Source organism: Xenopus tropicalis, chromosome 10 (genome assembly GCF_000004195.4).
Source record: "Xenopus tropicalis strain Nigerian chromosome 10, UCB_Xtro_10.0, whole genome shotgun sequence".
Classification (NCBI taxonomy): Eukaryota; Metazoa; Chordata; class Amphibia; order Anura; family Pipidae; genus Xenopus; species Xenopus tropicalis.
In genome coordinates this window covers 11,448,572-11,470,841 of record NC_030686.2, presented here as the reverse complement: position 1 = coordinate 11,470,841, position 22,270 = coordinate 11,448,572, and the positions used below count along the sequence as shown (strand labels likewise).

Below are 22,270 nucleotides of genomic sequence, written 5' to 3'. Positions count from 1 at the left end.
TTGGTTTTATGAAAGTTTTATTAATGCGCGTTCCTAAGGCACAGATACGATTCTATTTACAGGAACAGGTTGGAATCCCGTGGTTTGGCGCCACGGTCTCGCAGCAGTGGCCGTATTCTGAGCTCACAGCGTCACTGGCTGCTTTCTCCTTGATTATTCAGCAGTCTCTTTCCTCAGGAGTCTCTGTTTCACACCTCGCAGCGGCTTTAGGCATAAAATATCAGCACGTGGCACGGCTCTGCCGTTTGGCGTCAGTGCCTTCCCTGCAAGTTCAAGGCTCTCATAGCTTATGTCACCCAAACACTCTCTCGTGTCATTGGCCGTAGAAGCTGCAATAAGTCATGTCTATGTCCCTTTCAGTCATTTGTGGGGAACCATCTGAGCTATAGGGGGATAATCTCCTTCGTTTGCTGTCTTCATATCCAGCATAAGTTGTGGTATCACCCCAAGCACAGGAGTCTTCCTCCTTCTTTTGGACCTCCAGCAGGGGGCGCAGCCAGCCTAAAGGGGCAGGACTGGGTTTGGGGTGATACTGAGCAGGGCCACCCCATGCTGATGTCAGTGTGTGTTCAGGATAATAACTCAAGGGCGATGGCTGAGGGTAACACTTCATGGCATATGCTGCCATCTTGCCTGCAGGGTCATAGGGGGGGTACTCGAGCTGTGGAGCAATGTTCTGAGATGAAAGGTACCATGATGGCGGCTCTTTTTGTTCCACAGAAAACAGGCGGGCAGAAGGCACTGGTTCTTGCAGGTAGTTTGTATAACGGACTGGTGGGGAGGGGCTCACCCGCTCGCCATTAGGTGTAAGGCACATCCTGCAGGAAGAAGAGGGTCGAAAATGAGTTCATATAGTGCACCACTTTGCACCGTGCAGCTACAGTAATTGTTGGAAAATGACAAACATAGCAATGCTTATTTATCAACCCTGAGCAAATTTGCCCAATGTTGGTAAATGACCCCCTGTATCTGCCAATAACAGTAGCCCCTAAGCTGAACGAGTGTTCCCTTTCATATGAGATTTGATTTGCCATGAGTGTGGCCCCATTGCACTGGCAGGGGCCCCACCTGGGTAATATCAGATCGCCGTGGCTTTGGCCATGATAAGAGCATCTGACAGGGAGTAACGAGTATCTGTCTGCACAACTTTTCCACTGAGTGAATGTCATTGTAAAAGCGTAACATCCTGTTTGAAACAGGAAGTTTGGCTCTTTCTGCTGCAGAAAGGTGCGATGTGCTCTCTGCATTAGTGAGAACGCCAGTCAGGACCTGGGGGTACAATAGACCCAAGGGTGTGGGCACATTGTACAGTGTCTGACCAATCCAATTGTGTATACTTCTTGGGCAAAGAATGTTTTAATTCTAACCAAAGTTCTCAAGGGAAACCAGGAAGGGATTCAATCAGGGCCTGCTGCTAATAGTGTGTTCCATGGGGTACTTGTGCCCCCTGGCTGGATGGGTGTCACTGTGCTGCTATTTGGGTGAAGACACATGGAGCTACTTAGTAGCAGCTACTTGACACGGCTACTAAACACCAAAAAAAATCCCCTGCCATAGACAATACTGAGAATTGCCTCTGTTAAACACACGTAGAGACAATTATCAGTAAATTATCAGCATTGTCTGTTTTAGTAGCCAAAACAATTAGCTGCTACTAGTAGCTCCATGTGCTTTAGGGCTCTGGTACACGGGGAGATTAGTCGCCCGCGATAAATCTTCGTTACCGCGGGCGACTAATCTCCCCGTAATGCCATCCCACCAGCAAGAATGTAAATTACCGGTGGGATGGCATACGCGTTGCTTCAGTTTCCTGAAGTCGCCCGAAGTTTCCTTGAGAGGCAACTTTGGGAAAATGAAGCAACGCGTATGCCATCCCACCAGTGATTTACATTCTTGCTGGTGGGATGGCATTACGGGGAGATTAGTCGCCTGTAGTAACGAAGATTCATTGCGGGAAACTAATCTCCCTGTGTGTCACTGCCCTAAGGGCTCTGGCACATGAGGGAGTTTAGTTGCCCACGACAAATCTCCCTTGTTGCGAGCGACTAAACTCCCCGAAATGCCATCCCATCAGTGAAAATGTAAGTTGCCGGTGGGATGGCATACGCGGTGCCGCGGTTTCCCCGAAATCGCGGAAGTTGCCTTGAGAGGAAACTTCCGCAATTTCGCACATGGAGCCACTAGTAGCGCTACTAAACGCCAGAAAATCCCCTGCCATCGACAATACTGAGAATTGCCTCTGCTAAAACACACGTAGAGACAATTATCAGTAAATGATCAGCATTGTCTGTTTTAGTAACCACAACAAGTAGCTGCTACTAGTAGCTCCGTGTGTCTTCCTTTTATTAATAACTAGGTGTGCAGTCTGACCCAGCCTTGGATGCCCCCTGGGTTCTTCAGCTGTGAGGAAAACAAACCCTGGGAGGATTTTGGGCTTGTTGGCACCTTAGGCTCCTGCTCTTTAAACAAAAGCTACATTTCCTGTTAAAACAAAATGAAAATTTGCCGCTGAAGTGCATCATATTTGAAATTTAGCAGAAAGAGTTAAGTGCCCCCAAAAAAAGCTTGTGTTAGAATTCTTTCAACCAATCAAAATGAAGGGTCTGCCACTTGTATGAGTGGATAACAGGGATAAAGGTGGCCCCGACATAATACCCCAAACCTCCCCTACTATAAGTTTCTTATTATCCTCAACCTGAAGGCACTGGAGGTGACGCTCATTTTTTACATTTTCATACACAAATCAATCCCAGATGAACCCAGTACAGGATGCAGTTCAGGAACCCTAAATATTGAGCCAAACTAAATATAAACATGTGACTGTCAAGCTCTGCACAACTGAATGTGACAGTTTCTTTGGGTACACAATGCCATTTTAATTTGTTTTTTTCCTCATCTAAATATGGTTCCGTATTCAATAAAGAGCCCCACACAACACAGAAACCCCTAATATACCTATCCCTGTAATCTGTTCCTTCATAAAGTAGGAATAAATACCATTTTTATATGCTGAAATCCTGCTGCAAAACAGTTCTTCTCTTTCTGCATCAATTGAAATCCTGGCAGGGGAGGAGGGACTAAAGCACTGATGTTACAGATTGTAACTTCTCCACAGCTTACAGGCAGCATGCAGGAACTACATAACCCACAATGCATTGCACTGGGATGTTCCTTTCCTTATTGACATCATGTGTGCAGCAGGGAATTGTGGGGATTGGGAGGAGGCAGGCTGAGGGACAGGCGACTACTGTTACATTTTATGTCACAAAGTAGTCAGCCAGATCAACAGGGGGCGGGGCTTAGGGAACTGTTCCAAACCAGATTATTACATTTAAAATCATGAAAAGGCTGCATATTTTTAACTGATGTATATTGCTAAGTTGCTTGAAATGATGTTTACTTTTCAAAAAGCTTAAGTTGTGTTTGGGTGGAGTTCCCCTTTATGTATAAATCCGTGTGCAGAATATACCCCAAGATTACTGTCGTATACCTAGCAACCTGCCCATTATGGATACTCACAGGTCACAGTGATCTCGAAATCCTTTGGCAAATGGATTATGATCAATTTTCAGCTGTGTGATCTGTACGGAAGAGAGAGCGAATGTCACATACGGCACTGAGCCGCCATAACAGGTTATATTGCAAACACAGCGTTCACTCTCCATACTCACATCTGCATTTTGATAGGCTGTCACAGCAATAAATTGAGTCTCCGGGAAGATAAAGGAGTGACTTTGGCTTTCTGGCCCCCCCGGATCCTCTACGCGTGTCACGTGAAACCGTGGCTGGTACTTGTGCAGGGACTGCAGTACCACCATCTGGGGGGGGATACAGGACAAAAGTCAATAAATACCATAAATGTGCCATTATTTATTTGTATTTTATTAAATAAAAAGCAGCAGGTTTCCCCCAGTACAGTGCAGAAGTAATTCCGAGCTTACTAGTAATAGAAGGAACACCTAAGGTTCTAATTTAAGCCTGATACACACTGCTGACCCGGTTCCAGTCAGAGCCACGTCAACTGAAATCTGATCCAACACAGATCCGAATCATGGCCGGATACATGTTCTGTATCAGCAGGTTGTGCGGCCCTGATTCCTATATGGGTCTGTCGGATCTCCGTTTGAGCCAAATGAATGATTTCTCTATATGAGACCCAGTACAGAATTGAGCCCTTGTTTGTCTTTATCAGTAGGGATTGGTTAAAAAATGTTAACCATTTAATTCAGTTATTAAGCGAAAATCTAAGAAGAACTACATACATCACATTTAATATATATCAGATGACAGGCAGAACTGCCACATATCCTTACTTTGAATTTATTTGCCCTTACACTGTAACTAATGAACCTATACCAACAATGCAACATGGACACATTTACTAACATGACAGGTGACCAAATGCCCCAGAGCAATCTACTGCCACTTTCCAGCCAGTAGTAAATTAATCAAAACACATTGCTCATTAGTTGCTATGGGTAACTGCGCAGCATTATCAATAGGATTATCTAAATCAAGCTGAACCCCGTTAGACATTCTCCATAGAACCCAGTTAGACATTCTCCATAGAACCCAGTTAGACATTCTCCATAGAACCCAGTTAGACATTCTCCATAGAACCCCCTTAGACATTCCCCATAGAACCCCCTTAGACATTCTCCATAGAACCCCCTTAGACATTCTCCATAGAACCCAGTTAGACATTCTCCATAGAACCCCCTTAGACATTCTCCATAGAACCCCCTTAGACATTCTCCATAGAACCCAGTTAGACATTCCCCATAGAACCCCGTTAGACATTCCCCATAGAACCCCGTTAGACATTCCCCATAGAACCCCGTTAGACATTCCCCATAGAACCCCGTTAGACATTCTCCATAGAACCCCGTTAGACATTCTCCATAGAACCCTGTTAGACATTCTCCATAGGACACACTCAGCAGATACCTGCCTAACATCAATACACGCACTTGGGTACCTGTGACACGTTATTAGACGCCCCCTTGTTGTTGGTGAGCTTGAGTTTGCTGAAGATCACCTCCTGTCGCATCCAGTGGGCCCCAGTGTTTGGGGAGTCGGGGTGCTGGTAGGTCCGATTACCTGGTTAGGCAGGGGGGACAGCTGTGAGTACAGTGCAGTGTATGAGACTGAATGGGGCATATTACTATTACAGAGCACAGGGCTATCTCCTGCTTCCTTTATAGGTCATGCTTTTGATTGGATGACTACTCTACCCCCCTATGTAGAGCACAGAATTCAGGGTGAGCTCTGCATTTCCATTCCCTTTAATTAATCCACCCCTTTTACTAACACAATGTGACTACAAGTCATTACCCAGTTTCTACCTGGCATGTTGCCCTCGGCTTTCCCACACTGGGTCCATTTTCCTCCCTGGTATCTCCAGTGATTCTGATCGGCCAGCACCACGTCTACATGCAGGTTGTACTGAGCCACAGGATCGAGGCCCGCCACGCGGAAAGAGAGGAATGGAAACATACGTCTGCAACACAGAATAGACATATATGTGCATTAGGAAGGGTATCTATAGTATGAACCAACTTTTTAATTGGTCTTCATTGTTTATTTTTTTATAGTTTTTTAATTATTTGCTATCTTTTTCAAATGGGGGTCGCTGACCCCGACAGCCAGAAACTATTGCTCTGTGAGGCTACAATTTTATTGTTATTGTTACTTTTCATAACCTATTTTTCTATCCCATTCATATGCCAGTCTCTCATTCAAACCACTCCCTGGTTACTAAGGTAATTTGGACCCTAGCAACCAGATAGCTGCTGAAACTCCCAACTGGAGAGCCACTGAACAAAGACTGAAATGATTAAAACACAACAAATAATACAAAATAAAGACTAATTGCAAATTGTCTCCGAATATCACTCTCTACATCAGGGGTCCTCAAACTTTTTAAACCCACCAACATGGTCCCTCAGACTGTTGGGGGGCCAGACTGTAGTCCTCAAACCACCCCCCCATGTCCTCAACTATGGCCCGCTCCGTCCTCCGTCTCCCTGTTCTCCGCTGCGTCCTCTGGCTCCCTGCTCCTTGTTACAAGTAGTAACTAGGGGTGAGGACGCAACGGGGGTTGGGTAAATTACCTTGGGGGGGCCGGCAGGCCTTAGTTTGAGGATCCCTGCTTTACATCATACTAAATGTTAACTAAAAGGTGAACAGCCCCTTTCATTCTGCTAAAAAAATAAGGCCCAATAGGATTGTTTAAAAAAATAGAATTATTTCCTTATAATGAGTCCATGGGAGACGGCCTTTCTGTAATTCTTAGCTTTCTGGATAGCTGGTTTCCGGATAATGGATCCTATACCTGGGGTTAAGACATAGGAGACGAGAAAGGCTCTCTCTGCCCCACAGACCTTACTATCTGTATTTATACATTGTGCATATGTGTTTGTATATATGTATATTTTAATAGCCGCAGACTATACTGGTATTAAAACAGACTGAGACACGATATGACCATATATAGGCACAAAACTGAGTTCTAGCACTGCCCAGTTGTCGAGCGGATTGGCCCAAACTGCAGGTTTGTTATATTCAGACATATCATAAGATACAGTAGTTTAGTGGTCTCTGTTTCCATAGTATTTTACAAAGTCGCATAGAGGTTAATATCCCCTTTAACATGCATCAAAAAAAAAAAACTCCCCCCGGTTGTATTTTTTATGAGTATGGGATTTTTAGGTTACTGCTATATTAAAGGCATATAATTCAGACTCAATGGGAAATTCTTTCCCTCTGTGGAGCAAAGTAGGAGAGCAATGGGCTGGCAGAAACACTCGCTTGTGGGCACTGCTGCACAGATCCCTTCTGGCCACCTATACTAATTCTAATCTAATTATCAAATGCCCTTATCTTTTTAGATTATGGCCTGAGCCTTCCTGAGGCCTCTTCAATGCACAACTTTATATGTGAGACGTGTTTGTTTCTGTTGATTATTTTTATGAAACCTGATTCGCCCCCAGGAACACAATAAAGCACATATACAGGTTTCACTTCCTGAACACTTTTGGATGATTCTAAACAATCCCAAACCAATAAAGACTGCTTGTAAAGTTACCTAGAAAGATCTTTGACTATAGATAATGTAGAATTCTGGCCTGTCTCTATGATAGATAGATAGACAGACAGACAGATAGATGATAGATAGATAGAGGTAATTGATAAAGATAGACAGACAGACAGACAGACAGACAGATAGATAGATGATAGATAGATAGACAGACAGACAGACAGACAGACAGACAGATAGCTGAGAGATAAATGATAGACAGAGAGTGAGAGATAGAGACAGATATATAGGCAGATAGATGATAGACTGAGAGATAGATGCTGATGTAATCATTTACCACACTGCTGTAAACTATCCCTTATCTCTCTCTCTGTGTCTCTATATACATATTAGTCACAAAATGTGTCCATTGCAACAGCAGAAGATGCTACCAGCTTCCCCGGGAGCACTCTCCATAGCTGCACTACTGCACGCAGGGCTATTATAAGGAGCACACTGGGCTGCCTGGGGCTCAGGACCTCCTGTGACTTTCTAAGGGGGTAGAAGGGGTAATTATATCTTAGTTGGGATCAAGTACAGGTACTGTTTTATTATTACAGAGAAAAGGGAATCATTTAACCATTAAATAAACCCAATAGGGCTGTTCTGCCCCCAATAAGGGGTAATTATATCTTAGTTGGGATCAAGTACAGGTACTGTTTTATTATTACAGAGATAAAGGAAATCATTAATAACAAAAAGTAGTTGTTAAAAATGGAGTCTATGGAGTCTGTAGCCTTTCTGTAATTCAGAGGTTTCTGGATAAGGGATTCCATTCCTGTATTATTTTATACTATATATATAAAACACACACATGTTCCCCTCGGTGTTACATAGGCACACACAGTGTCCCACACTCGCTCTCTAACACAATCGCACCAAAACATAATGAAACTGACTCAGCGATACAGGCCGGAATTAGAGGAGTAGGGACCATAGACGATTAAAGAAGACTCAGGCCATAATCTAAAAAGAAAAAGAAATCATATGTCTATTATCCTTTATCTATTTTTGAAATACAACTCCCTTAATTCAGGTGCTACATTTTACAGGTATGGAATCTGTTATCTGGAAGCTCGTTATCCAGAAAGTTCCTAATTACAGAAGGCCATCTTCCATAGACTCCATTTTAATCAAATAATTCACATTTTAAAAAATGATTCAATTTTTCCTCTGTAATAATAAAACAGTACCTGTACTTGATCCCAACTAAGATGTAATTACCCCTTATTGGGGGCAGAACAGCCCTATTGGGTTTATTTCATGGTTAAATGATTCCCTTTTCTCTGTAATAATAAAACAGTACCTGTACTTGATCCCAACTAAGATATAATTACCCCTTATTGGGGGCAGAACAGCCCTATTGGGTTTATTTAATGGTTAAATGATTCCCTTTTCTCTGTAATAATAAAACAGTACCTGTACTTGATCCCAACTAAGATATAATTAATCCTTACTGGGGGGCAAAACAATTCTATTGTATTTATTTATTTTTTTATATGATGTTTTAGTATATTTTAGGTATAAAGATCCAAATAAGGGAAAGATCCTTTATGCAGAAAGCCCCAGGTCCCAAGCATTCTGGATAACAGGGCCTATGCGTGTAATTGAATTGTTCTACTGAACACGAAGGTACCAGGGGTCTCATTATAGTGATTATTGGACTCTGTATGGCAGTTTGCTGTTGTACATTTAGGGACAGATTTATCAAAATGTGAGGTTAGAGCTCACTACACTTTCTATTCATTTTTAGAAGTGTATTTATCAATGGGTGAAAGGTAGAACTCACCATTTGATAATTACACTTATAACATGCCATAGGAATGAATAGAAAATGGGTGAATTTTTCTGTGGTGAGCTCTAACCTCATATTTTGATAAATCTGTCTCTGCCTTCTTAATATGCCATTATCTGTATTTATGCCATATTTATACCCTGTTAATATACCACTACTCCACATATAGCCTCCTAGTCTTGTCTTTTGTCTGATTGTAACCCAATCTGCCTGCTGGTTATGCCTCCTTCTCCTGATATTAGTGCAAAGACAGACGGGGCGATTAGTGCCATGACTTTTGAAAAAACAAATGTGCGACTAATCACCAAACAGAGAGAAATTAAAAATCTATTTAAAAAAAATTGGGGGGAATTTTAAAAAAAATTGACCAGAATTTCTAACATGTATTGGAAAATGAAAAGAATGGTGAAATGTTCTTTAGAAGAAGCGTTTGAACAGGCACCGTACCATCTAAGTGCCAGGAAACTGAAAATTGAAACTGATATTAGTCTGACTGAAATTAGGAAAGAAAGAAAGAAAGAAAGAAAAATATTCATGTCCTGCATGTATAACCAGTTCTACCCCCTGAGTTATATGGTGTTTTACCTCTACTTATTTAGCATTATACCAGTATATGATCCATTTGGGAATCTTTATGTGATTTGAAAAGCCTTTTATCTAGAAAGCTCTGGATTACGGGAAGGCCATCTCCCAGAGACTGCATTTTAAGCAGATAATTCAAATATTTAAAAATGATTTCCTTTTTCTCTGTAATAAATAAAATAGTACCTTGTACTTACTGGTTTATATATAAAACGTATGTTTTTTCTTACAATATAGAGTTTTACTCTGGCAGTGCATATAATGATCCATGAATTACAGGACAGAAACAGCTGCTTCTTAATAATACGTGGATCTTCCCAAGCCATATAGATACCATAAAACTAGGCAATTGGACTAATGCACAATGATAATTAATGATGGATCCCTTATCCTGAAAACCCCACGTCCCAAGCATTCTGTATAACAGGTCCCATACGTGTATAGAGTTTGTCTTTGTTTGATAAAGATGCCCCTAGATGCTAGAGTGATTATTCTCCTCCTTTGAGCAAATGCTCAATATGAGACGTAAGTGACCAAAAATACACAATAATAAAATAGTAATATTGGTAGCACTATTGTGGAACTATATGAGCATGTCTGTCTTTAAATGTATACATATCAGCTGCAATGAAGTAGGAAAATAGGATAAAGTAAGGTATCATTTTTTTAAATTGATCTATATCTATATTTTAGCATAGTGTGTGTGTGTGTGTTTGTGGTAATGCATCTGTGTCTCAGTCTAGTTTGTAAATGTGTAGTTCTGCCTTAGTGTGTGTGTGTTCTGTGTGACTGGACACACTTGGAACTGTGTATCATTGTCAGAATGTGCATTATAGGTTTGATTTGTCACACTATGAAGTTGTGGGTACTTGCGCGTATGTGCGATACATTACAGTGGAACATAGCTAGGAGCTATAGAGTTGTGTATGAGATAAAGGCCAGTAGTTTTATTGTTATTAAACAGTGGTGGCAACATGTTGCTCATCAACCCCTCGGATGTTGCTCCCAGCAAAAAGGTGCTATTTCTTGGTTTCTGGCTTAGAGGTAATTTCTTGTTGCATAAAAACCATGTGTTCTCTGTAGGCTGAAAGTCTACATAGGGGCTACCAAATAGCCAATCACAGCTCTTATTTGATTCGCCCAATCACATTTTTCATGCATATTTTGCTCCCCAACTCTTTTTACATTTGAATGTGGCTCACAGGTAAAAAGTTTGGGGACCCCTGTTATTGAATGTAGTGAAATTGTAGGGCATTGTAGTGTGTAATTGTGTAGTTGTGCCTGAAAGCTGTGCACAAATGAGCACTTACCTCCCCTGCTTGGTTATGATCATTTCAGTTTGGTGTTTGTGGAACTTGTCCCAAAGAGAGTAGTTGGTGAGAGTGATCTGTACTTTGCCCGAGCGCTGACACTCTGGGGTGCCACTGGGGTTAGTGTGGGGCAGGGCGTGCTGCAGGGACAAAGGGTAAGGGAGCTCTGCATCTCTTTCTGAATAATTCACTGCCTCTGCCCCTTCCGGTGAGTATTCCTGGGTGTAGGAGCAGCTGCTGGAGGGCAACAGGCGAATCCTGGAGGGAAATGAGAAAGTGGGGTTCAGGTTGTCCTCTCCTGAGTTGGACTGACAGTACTTGTGCTGCTCTGTAGGCAAGCTCTGCACATCTGCTCCACTGTGCAACTCTTCTCTGCTCTGCATGGCTCCATTGGGCATCTCCACCGTGTTGTGCTTACTCATAGTTCGATGCAAATCTGTCCTGTTTTGTGTTTCTGTTGCACCATGCAGCTCCGTTGCGCTCTGCGCATCCTTTATGCTCTGCATTGTCATTTTGCTCTGCAGCTTTATGATGCTCTGCATGTCTGTCTTCTGCAACCTGGCTGTGCCGGGCAGCCTTACTGTGCTCTGCAGCTCCCCTGCGCTCTTCATGGGGGGCACTGTAGGTGGGCCCTGCATGCCAGTTCCTCTGTGCATTCTGAAATTGCTCTGCAGGGAGCACTCCACTGCACCCATGAAACAAGCCCAGAGCTATTGCTCTGCTGGAACTCTCAGTGCTACACAAGGTGGGTGTCCCTTGGGGTCACGTGTATGTAAGAGGGTGGAATCAACCCCTCCTCCTCCTCTGCACCTGTCACTTTCTCCCCATCACTGTGCCACTTGTCACTCAGTCCCCGTGCCCACCTTTCATTCAGCTGTGCCCTCTCCCTGTTACACTGCTGACCGGCTCACTTTATGCTCCTCACCTTGATACTCTGTGTCTTGTTCTGCTCCTTACTTTTATGATCCTACACTAGTTACCAAAACTTTCCTCTTCCTTCTCTTCCTTGGTATCCATTGGCTTTCCCTTCAGCCCTTACTACCATATCCATGCCACCGTGTCGCTTATATATAAGACAGTGACCCTGCCACTCTGCCTCACTGTGCCCAAATCTCTGTCTCTCTATTTCCGTCACGTTCCTGTATGAGGTCTCTATTTCTGTGTGGCTCACTCGCTCACTCTGCCTGTCACCAATGACTGCCTCACCGTCCCTGTCACTCACAGTCCCTGTATAATAAGAGAACTTTGTCTCCTCTGATTGGATCTTTTCACCCCCTCAGTGCTGCCCACAGTGAGAAGTGAGAGAATCTGGAAGGTAAAAACCACCATGACTCACATTTACATTCGCTCTTTTCTTTCTATTCGTTTCATGCATTTAGGAACACGAGAGAGAGATACACATGGAAATATAAATGCATAGAGCTGGCGTACATGGCAGCATATACATCAGGTCAGCAGCACCTTCACTGGCTTTCTCTCACTGCTTTGCCCCTGGGGGACACCCCGGTGCATGTTCAGAGCTAGACCCCTTACCAGCAAATCAGCAGCTCTTGGCAGAGAGGGGAGACAAGTTTTTGGGGTTGTAAGGTTAGAAGCGTCAGGTACGATTGATAAAGGACAATTTAACCAATGTCTCATGAGGTTAACCAATGTAAGCAACCCAAGGACAGAAACCACCTACAAATTTTCATTTTATGCCCAAACCCCAATTTCTTCAATGGGTAACTTTAACCCTGCTCCAAGCTGAAATGGCAGCAGTGGTAGGGCAACCATTATAGGGTTACAGCTGGTATAGTTGAAGTAATAACCAATTATGACAGAGGCCCAGAAAGTTAATATTTTTATCGTATGATACAGGGAGCCTCAAATGCTGGGTAGGGGCAAAGGGGGTTTTATTAGTCGCTATGGTACTAGCAGCACAAAGCAGGAAGCTGTATGTTTCTCACAGGGGTTGGATATGCTTTGCATATGGCTGCTGTTCCTTTGGATGCAGTTTACTTAGGGGGTCATTTGTGGCAGCACTTTTATACTAGCATTGTGTGTCTTGTTGTTAAGGCTGCCGTGTGTGTGTGCTACATGTTGTGTGTGTGTGTGTAAGTAGATCCACATGACTGTCTGGTACAGCCCGTGTTATGTGCTGTGGGTAGTACAATGGGGTCTGGTTATGCAGCCTCTCGGGACATGAGTATAAACAGCCTGGAGCTGCAGGGCCACAAAGCTGCTCCGCTATTGTACATTGTGCAGATTTGGAAGTGGCTTGTCCCTGTGCAGCGGATTATGTATATTGTACAGTGCCAGATTTTTGTGTAGCTGGAAGTGTACATCCATTTGTTGTATAGTACAATCTACTGTATATGTATTGTATCTAAAGGAGAACTAAACTCTAAAAACATTTATGAGTAGAAATACTGCATTTTATGTACTGAACTTACTGCACGTGCCTAAAGTTTCAGGATCTTCATAACAGTAATGGTGTAGGCCTTCAAAGCTGTGCCCAGGGGGTCACCATCATGTTTTTGTTAGAAGTGTCAGTGGCACTGCACATGCTCAGTGGCCTTCAAGGAGCTGTTGAGAAGATGAGTTTAGGGGTCATCACAGATTAAGGAGAAAATAAGGTTTGTCTGTCATAGAAGATGATTATTACATTTTTGATGCAAAAAGCACTGGTTTCTGAGTTGCTGTGATGTAATTATTTATATTAATTACAAACTGCCTTATATTGTGACATTTTATTCCATATATACAGTATATTTTGAGTGGGTCCCTAAGCTCAGGTAAGTGACAGCAGGACAGAACATGTGCAGGGAATCAGTAGAACTGGGGGCTACTAGGGGCATCTTTGGGGGCACAGATCTTCCCTGCTAAAGGGCTGGGGTTGCCTTGGGCTGGTACAGAAGCTCTTTAGCAGGAATGTGCAACGTTTCTTTCCAATGTCTTTAGTTAGGCTTTAGTTCTTCCTTCTTAACAGATCTTGGCATCTAAAAATGGAAACCATTAAAAAAAAAGAAGCCTACAAAATCACTTTTTTAACATGGAAAGTGCCTAACATTATTCCTAAGTGTATATTATAGCCGAAACGGTGTTGTTGTTCCTCGGGTTACGAGTGTGCTTGCCCTGCCGGCTGCTGTGTGTATCCCACGGCATGTTCAGGAAATAACTACTCGGGTTACCGGCGGCTTGAGAATCCGCTGGTAACATGAGGAGCAGCAGACGGAGGTATACAAGGTCAGTATATGACTCTATAAATATCTATGTATGCCTGTCAATTCCCCCCTCCTGAAAAAACTACTCAGGAAATATGATTAAATAAATGTTTGTGCGTGTCTTTATGGATTTATATAGGTACATAACCGTGAAGTTGGTGCATTCATTCAGCTATCAGGGGTTGATCTGTTGACTACTACAGGTGAGAAAATGAAAGCAAAGTTCTGATTGGTTGCTTTGGATAACTGCAGAGGGCGCAAGCTTACCCCTATGTTAGTAAATGAGCCCCCTAAAGGGGCGGTGGGGGGTCACTGACCCCATCAGCCAAAATATAAAAGGTCTGTGCACCTACTATTTTATTGTTAAGGCAACTTTTTATTACTTCTCTCTCTATTCATATTCCCATCTCCCATTAAAACAACTCAAGGGATGAGAACATCATTTTGCCCCTTTATAGGTCCCTGGTAAGGCCTCACCTTGAGTATGGGGGCAGTTTTGGGCTCCAGTCCTTAAGAAGGATATTAATGAGCTGGAGAGAGTGCAGAGACTGCAACTAAACTGGTAAAGGGGATGGAAGGGTTAAACTATGAGGTGAGACTGTCGAGGTTGAGGTTGTTTTCTCTGGAAAAGAGGCGCTTGCGAGGGGACATGATTACTCTGTACAAGTACATTAGAGGGGATTATAGGCAGATAGGGGGTGTTCTTTTTCCCCATAAAAACAATCAACGCACCAGAGGTCACCCCTATAGATTAGAGGAACGGAGCTTCCATTTGAAGCAGCGTAGGTGGTTTTTCACAGTGAGGGCAGTGAGGTTGGGGAATGCCCTTCCTAGTGATGGGGTAATGGCAGATTCTGTTAATGCCTTTAAGAGGGGCCTGGATGAGTTCTTGAACAATCAGAATATCCAAGGCTATTGTGATACTAATATCTACAGTTAGTATTAGTGGTTGTATTTATAGTTTATGTATGTGAGTGTATAGATTGGTAGGTGTGGGTTAGGTGTGCTGGGTTTACTTGGATGGGTTGAACTTGATGGACACTGGTCTTTTTTCAACCCTATGTAACTATGTAACTTCCTGGTTATTTTAAGTAATAAAAAGTAACAATAAAACTGTAGCATCACAGAGCAATCGTTTTTGGCTGCCTGGGTCAGTGACCCCCATTTTAAAGCTGCAAAGATTTAGAAAAAGAAGGCAAATAATTAAAAAAACATAAAAAATAAACAATGAAGACCAATTAAAAAGTTGGTTCATACTATAGATACACGCAAGTTCTGTTTTACCCTTCTAAATGCACATATATGTCTATTCTGTGTTGCAGACGTATGTTTCCATTCCTCTCTTTCTGCGTGACCCCCATTTGAAAGCTGTAAAGAGCCAAAAGAAAAAGGCAAAAATTCAAAAACTATAAGAAAGCCCGGTTTATGGTCATATAAAGGTCAAGGAATCTATATGAGGCCATTTTTTGGAAACAGGTCGGCTACATGATGTTCTAACATTTAATGAGAAATCACCCTTATGCTCATGAAGACATTTTCTCAAAAACACACACAATGACGTCAAAGATAAATAAAGATCCAGTATCCACTGGACTTGGATGACAGCAAACAACTCAATGGTTGATTCTATAAACAAAGTGTGATATAGAGCAACTATCATTCCTTTGTATCTCCTCCCTGTGGATAAGTCCAGTTACGAGCAATCTCCAGCCTTGCTAAGGAGGGTTTCTCAGTAGAGCTGGAGCCAACAGATTTAACCCATCCATATGTGCCTATATCATGGTCTGGTTAAAAAAGATGGAAGCTTTAAAAAGGTTGGCTGATTGGTGTCCATACAGAGCAGTAGCTAGCTCAATGATCCCCAACCAGTGGCTCGGGGGCAACATGTTGCTCCCCAACCCCTTGGATGTTGCTCTCAGTGCCCCCAAACCAGGTAGTTATTTTTGAATTCCTGACTTTGGTTGAATAAAAACAAGATTTACTACCAAATAAAGCCCCCTGTGAGCTGATAGGGTGCATAGAGGCCCCTAATAGCCAATCACAGCCCTTATTTGGCTCCTCCATTAACTTTTATGGTGCTTGTGTTGCTCTCAAAGTCTTTTTACATTCGACTGTGGCTCCCAAGTAAGAAAGATTGGGGACCCCTGAGCTAGCTACGTCCATTCAGAGCATGCTAAAACTGGCCAGAAGTTTGCAATCTAGGCATGCACTTGTGGGTCAGGCAATTATCAGTCAAAGGCAATGATTACCACATATTTAAGTGATAACCTACGAGTGCGGGTAATTTCCATAGAAATGAATGGAAGTGTGATTCCAAGAATTCTGGATGTACTGGGCTGCAACATGCGCTGAATTGCCATGTACCTCTGCCCTAAGACCTGTTCTGTTGAAGTATTGCAAATAAAATGTTGCGGTTACCTTGATATAGACACACTACAGGAGACAGCAGATTATTCACTGAAAAAAAAATCAAGAGTTTTAATTATAGCAGTTCATTGGCACTAAAGGTGAGAATGACTTATTTTAGTGATGTTACCTTTCAGCTGTCACCGCCAAGGCCAGAATGATATTTGACCATCCTTCCAGGCACTTCCTTATCGCGTTTTGCTTTTTTATGGCAGCTTTTAATAAATTTTCACCCTCGGAGGATGCCAGGTAATACGTGCTTGCGCAGATGCCAATCAACCTCAAACTCCACCCTTTGCCCCCCAAGGATCAGTCTGAGGAACAAGCAGAAGGAGAAACTGTTGTGACTAGCCACTAGACATACTTTGCCAGGGTGATGGAAGGACAGACTGGCTGTGTGGGTTTTGTATTGTGCAGGGGAAGGCTTTATTCAGAAATACCATGTCATTATCCTACTCATACCATTCAGGGAAATCTCTGTAACTGTAGCCATAGAGCTGTGCTCTGCTCATCCACCAGCTCCTAGAGCCCTAGCTAGTCAAGTCCCCCTACTTCTTCCATGCTTAGTTCCTTGCATGGTTGCCTTCTTTCTGGGCTACCAAGATGAGAGCACCTATACTATCCCTTCCCTGCCTAAATAGGCTCATGTACATTTTCTAAAGCAGTATCAATCATAATTTTTTATGGCAGTGGTGTCCAACTGTTTTCATATAGTTGGCCACATATTCAATATACTTGTTCAGGTTGTAAGATTATAATAAAATTATGATATTACCCAAAGAGCTCAAAGAGCTCTGAAATTCTCTAGAGATCTACATCTGGCCTCCAGCTGGCTAACCCAGTTTTGCCCAGTAAAACAGCAGGGCTTGGTAACTATTCCCATGTTGTGGGCTGATTGTCCAATATATGCCATGTAAATGAAAATTAGAATGCAAAGGGAAAACCTGTGGAGGCAATTGGCAGGCTATAAAATACACTGGAGGACTGTATCTGATCTAGGGTTGCCAACTTTGCCAGCAGCAATAGCTGGACGAAAGGGGTGGGGTAATGGTGTTGGGGGTGGGACAGTGAGGTTGGGGTGGAACCGTGCCCCATACCAGGGGGTGGGTGAGTGATGTTTGGGGGCGGGCAAATGATATAGGCGCATGATTGGATAGAAATTTGTCTGAGTTTCACAACCTTGAACATTGGGCTGGTTTTGTACCAAACAGCCCAGGCTTACTGGCTCAAAACTGAACAGGTGGCAACCCTAATCTGACTGGGCATACATTTATCAGTAATATTGCACTAAACAAAGTTTTGTAAGATTATTGGGATGTGTTTCAAAGCACATCAATCCTGACCAATATCCATGTACCATTGTTTGCTCTCCATGCATTTAGACTGTCAGCCGATACCCAGTCAGTCTAAGTATGGCCGCCTTTATTTAGATCACAAGGAACATTTGCGAAGGTGACGTTTGCTGTGAATTAAATCTACTTAAATTGGGGCGGAATTTGGTAAAACATGAATGAAAATGGGGTTATCTGATATCTAGTAGCAGCACTACAGAATCTCTGCTATTCTAGTGAATATAAAGAAATTCATTTAGGAGGTGTTGTTCCTCTGGTTCATTTGGCATGGCAAAAATGTAGGGTCATATTGTGGTTTGCTGTGGAAAAGTCAAGAGTTGCCTAAATGAGATGTTAATCTCGTGTGTGCGGAGGTTGCTAAGCAACGGCAGGAAGTGGTGTGCGTAAGGATGGCAGGATTCCGAGCGAGAGGGATTGCTGCAACATGACCAGTTCTTAGAAGTTCCACTATGAGAGTGCAGGCTGCACCATTACTGCTTAGGTATAACATCATCTAGAAGTCTGCAGAAGATGAGAGAAGATTGGTAATGGCAAGGCCGGCATGCACAAGGAAAGGACATCATGGAGAGCTTGGAATAATACACAAATGACTGATCAATGTAACACTTGTCATCCACATATATGGTATTCAAAAGTAAGACAATTCTCTAGACTTAGTTTTCACTGTATACTCCACCTAGTGGCAGAATCCTGAATATATCAGTAATTATTTACAGGAAGGGTTGATAATATATACATGAATAAAAGTATCTCTGCATAGTATAAAGTTAAATAACCAGACCAAAAAAATGTAGTCTCCCTTTAAAACAAAAGAATTTTATGCTGTGCTTGGACACCAAGAAATAGCAAGGTTAAATATTATAGCTCATTCACATAGTCATTAAGTTAGAGTCCATCAAGTTCAACGCTTGTCCAAATGGAACCTGCCTAACTGCTAGCTGATCCTGAGGAAGGCAGAAAATTTCATCTGAAGCCTCTCTAATTTGCCTTAAAGGGGCGTATTGCATACGATACCCTGCCCAAGCCATTAATGAACAAATTAAAGTGGGCCCAATACAGAGCCCTGTTTGACCCCACTAACAACCTTACTCCAAACAGAGAATGTACCATTTTAACCACCATCAATTTCCTACCCATGTATAAACAGCATTACCAAGACCTAGAGTTGCCACCTTTTTCTGTGACTAATACCGGACCTTCGGGTTTGGGGGGGCTGTTATGTTATTTGGGGTGGGGGGCTATGATGTAATGGGTGGGGAATAGGCAAGCTGGGTGGGAGAAAGATGGATGGGGCTGGTATATAGGTGGGCTGGGCTGGGTTATAGGCAGAGCAGAGATGGGCCCATAGTTGTAAGGGGTGATTGGCAGCAGAGAGGGTCATGAAAGGGAGGGATTTATAGGCCATTACTAATTTACTGGTAAGTACATTGCTGGTAAACTTGTAATACTGGTGCCAGCCCTAGCTAGTGATTTACCGTCTAGGCCAGTCAAATACCGACTTGATCACTCAGGAGGAAGCTGGAAGTGGCGATACGCGTCAGTGGTGAGAGAGGATGCGGAGAGAAGCACTACACAGGGCAGGACTGTTGAACCCAGGAACAACACTGCAGGTCACAAACAGGGAAAGAAAAAGGAGCAGCCACCGTATCCATACCAGTGACTCTTCATACGCGCATCCTATACTCTGTTTAAGGGGAAGGGAAACGGAAAAGTCGTGGTATTAACCCTAAAGTTGCTAAAATTGGAAATTTACCTATGTGAAGTGGTTCCTAATACTGCCTGAAACTAAGAGGTGGGAAAGCAGAGATTCGTGAGCTACAAGTGAACCAATTGGATGCCATATAAACCCAAGGGGGTCTGTAAGTAGATTGGCAATCGGAAAGGGATATCACAACTGGGCACAAAAGGGGGATATAAGTAAAAGTTATCACTGGTGTTAAAAAGCACATGGAAGTGCACATTGTGAAGTAATAACAGTAAGACCTCATCACTAAGTCTAAAGCAGAAGAGGGCACTTTGGAGTATTTTATTGAAATACCAGCTTGGTGGCAACCCTAAGGGGAGCTTAGGAAGCAGTCATTTATGTGGCACTTTGGGTGGATCTCCCTTGTGTTGGTATCAAAGGGACAAGGGTAAGGGAGATCCACTAAGTGCTCGTCCCCCATCTAATTCAGGGGTTATTTTTTTGGGCAGGTCGTTACCAGTGCTTACACAGCTATTCTATCCGCTGACAAGCCTGAGTGCTGTGATTTGTAGAATGTTTCCCACATTTGGAGGTATCGCTATGATTTTGCAATGTTATATGGTTTGTAAGTGCGAATGCATCCCATTTATAAAACTCAGTTCGATCATACCGCTTGTCTTGTTTATTACTTAGGAATGCAGAGCAATAACTGATAATTTTCTATGTTTAGAGCGTGTGAATACTAAGAACTGCTAGGATGTCACCTTCATTTCCTATTTTCTTTCCTCTGCTCAGCACCACAGGTATATTCCAAGTATCTATTAGAAATCGAGGGCCTAAAGCTGGCATCTTTAGTTCTCCACTTGTACGTGCACACTCACTCCAATGTATTTCCCACACACTGTTCACCTTTGACAGTTGAACCTTCAGCTGAGTTCACTCACAAGGACTTCCCAACCCCCAACCCCCGAAAATCACATTGTCAATTAGAGATCAGCCTGAGTCATAGAGGGAGCCGCATTTATCAGACCACAGGCCACGCAACGTGCAGCTCTAACCCTACCAGCCACGTACTGGAAATCCCTACAAGGAACTGCTTTGTAAGAACTAAGTCAAGAGATACAGAAGATCACTTGGTGGTTCTGGCAGATCCATATGTATCAGTTCTCACAAACTGACACAAAGGCTTTTTCATCGTATGTTTTTCACAAGTTTGGTAAAAAGGCTTTACTTTCTCATGATGTTGTCTTCTTGACATAACTTTCCCAGGCTCCCCAGCAAAAAAAAATATTTCTCACCATCAATTCATATACATGATAAATGGTAGCCCCCATCAGCTGAGACTATTAAGTCTTCTTCCATGAGTATGGTTACACAGCTTCCTCTATATCTTTTTTGTGTAGTTCCATTCATCCTTGCAGACAACACATTGCCCACCTAAAGCAAAACAGCAAGCTTGGGTCAGGGTTCCAGTCCAGGCCTTAAAGCAAAACTAAAGGTTAAAACACTGGGGTGGCAGTAGGTCAGACAGCTCCCAGTAAGGCAAATCTTTGACTTTGTTGGGGTTACCTTCTTCAGCACCGCCATGAATTATTCCCTGGGCTGCGCTGGTTCAGGTGCAGGTGTAGTATGGTAAACTCACCAAAAGTGCTATACCATCAGTGCCCCTTCTCTGGGAGAACCAACCAATCTGTGATCAGAGTTTTCCAGCCAGCTGCAGACAAAAAAGTAAAAACAAACTTCTGATTGGTTGCCATAGGTCACTGCCTAGGGGCATATTTGCCCAGTGTTTATAAATGAGCCCCCTTGTGTTCAGTTGAGTTCCCAATGAAATGTCTCCACTCTTTGCACCGGTTACTCTCCTGTTCCTCCAGCACGGGTCCTCTCCATGTCAGCCATGTCTGTTTTGCATTTCTGCTCACTCTGCCAACTTCTTAGCCCTCTGCTTGTGCCATCTGCTTCTCAGCTGTTCTCTATTGCTTCCCTGCCATTTCAATCAGGCTACAGGTCTCCAGGACCATCAGCTCCTATTCTTGTGCCTGCACTCTGTCCCATTCTTGTAGCTGCTGCCATTTCTCTGCTTCCCTGTCTGTTACCCCCCCCCCCCTGCAAAATTCTAATTTGCTGCTCATCTCGGTCTGCTGTGCAGTCAGTCGGTTCTCCAGTTCCCAGCAGCGCCACTGTCATCCCATTTACCTATTGTACTTCAGTTCATCCAGCTTCATTTGCACTGATTACCTGTCCTGGGGTGACTTGGCTGAGCCATTGGCTTACTCATGCTTTTCCATTTAGAATTGCTGCTGCTGGTCTGGCCACCTGTGTTGATCTGGCCTGGCTAAGGACTGCTCATTAAATTCCCTTTGGTGTTAAAACTAGAGATACACCAAATCCAGGATTCAGTTTGGGATTCTAGCTCTTTCAGCAGGATTTGGATTCGGCCGAATCCATGTGCAAATTCGGTTTGGTATTCAACCAATTCTTTCATGAAGAATTTGGGGTTTGGTCAAATCCAAAAATAGTTTTAAGTAAAAAAGCTATTCTACCCTGCACCAATAACTGCCCTATCCTGCAGACCACTAAGTATTTTAAATGCTTTAATAGAATTTACCTGCTAAAACTTGGGTTCCTGTCAATTGAACTACGAAGGAGTCAGGCTAGAAAAATTTAGTGTTACATTTCCTTTAATACTTAAGGTCTAGCCTGCTGCCTTAACTGGCAAGAGGGTTGTATGATGAAAAATTGGTCAAAACTAGGTACCTAGCTGACCTAGGTACCAGACCTTAGCCCCCAGTTATTGCATGCACAAGGTGTAGGTGGGTGTTTGGGGCTCTGTGTACTTGAAATGCCAAGGCTTGTTTTG

General features: G+C 43.0%; 1 protein-coding gene and 1 long non-coding RNA gene across 3 annotated transcripts; both read right to left on the bottom strand.

Annotated features, from left to right (window-relative positions):
- On the bottom strand, positions 1 to 13,444 carry tbx21 (T-box 21). The gene is made up of 6 exons (XM_002940157.5): positions 10,766 to 13,444; positions 5,346 to 5,500; positions 4,979 to 5,100; positions 3,672 to 3,818; positions 3,520 to 3,581; positions 1 to 818 (listed from the first exon to the last, which is right to left on the bottom strand). The coding sequence occupies exons 1-6, from the start codon at positions 11,458 to 11,460 to the stop codon at positions 314 to 316; spliced, it is 1,686 nt and encodes a 561-aa protein (XP_002940203.2). The 5' UTR covers positions 11,461 to 13,444; the 3' UTR covers positions 1 to 313.
- Positions 13,445 to 15,149: 1,705 nt separating this feature from the next.
- Positions 15,150 to 21,916, bottom strand: LOC108648945. Of its 2 annotated transcripts, none has more exons than XR_004220711.1 (5): positions 21,053 to 21,916; positions 20,709 to 20,847; positions 16,505 to 16,688; positions 16,387 to 16,425; positions 15,150 to 15,336 (listed from the first exon to the last, which is right to left on the bottom strand). It is a non-coding gene; the product is annotated as an uncharacterized LOC108648945 (long non-coding RNA). The 2 variants fall into 2 exon arrangements; XR_001925415.2 differs by having other exon boundaries at positions 20,980 to 21,498.
- Positions 21,917 to 22,270: the final 354 nt, after the last annotated feature.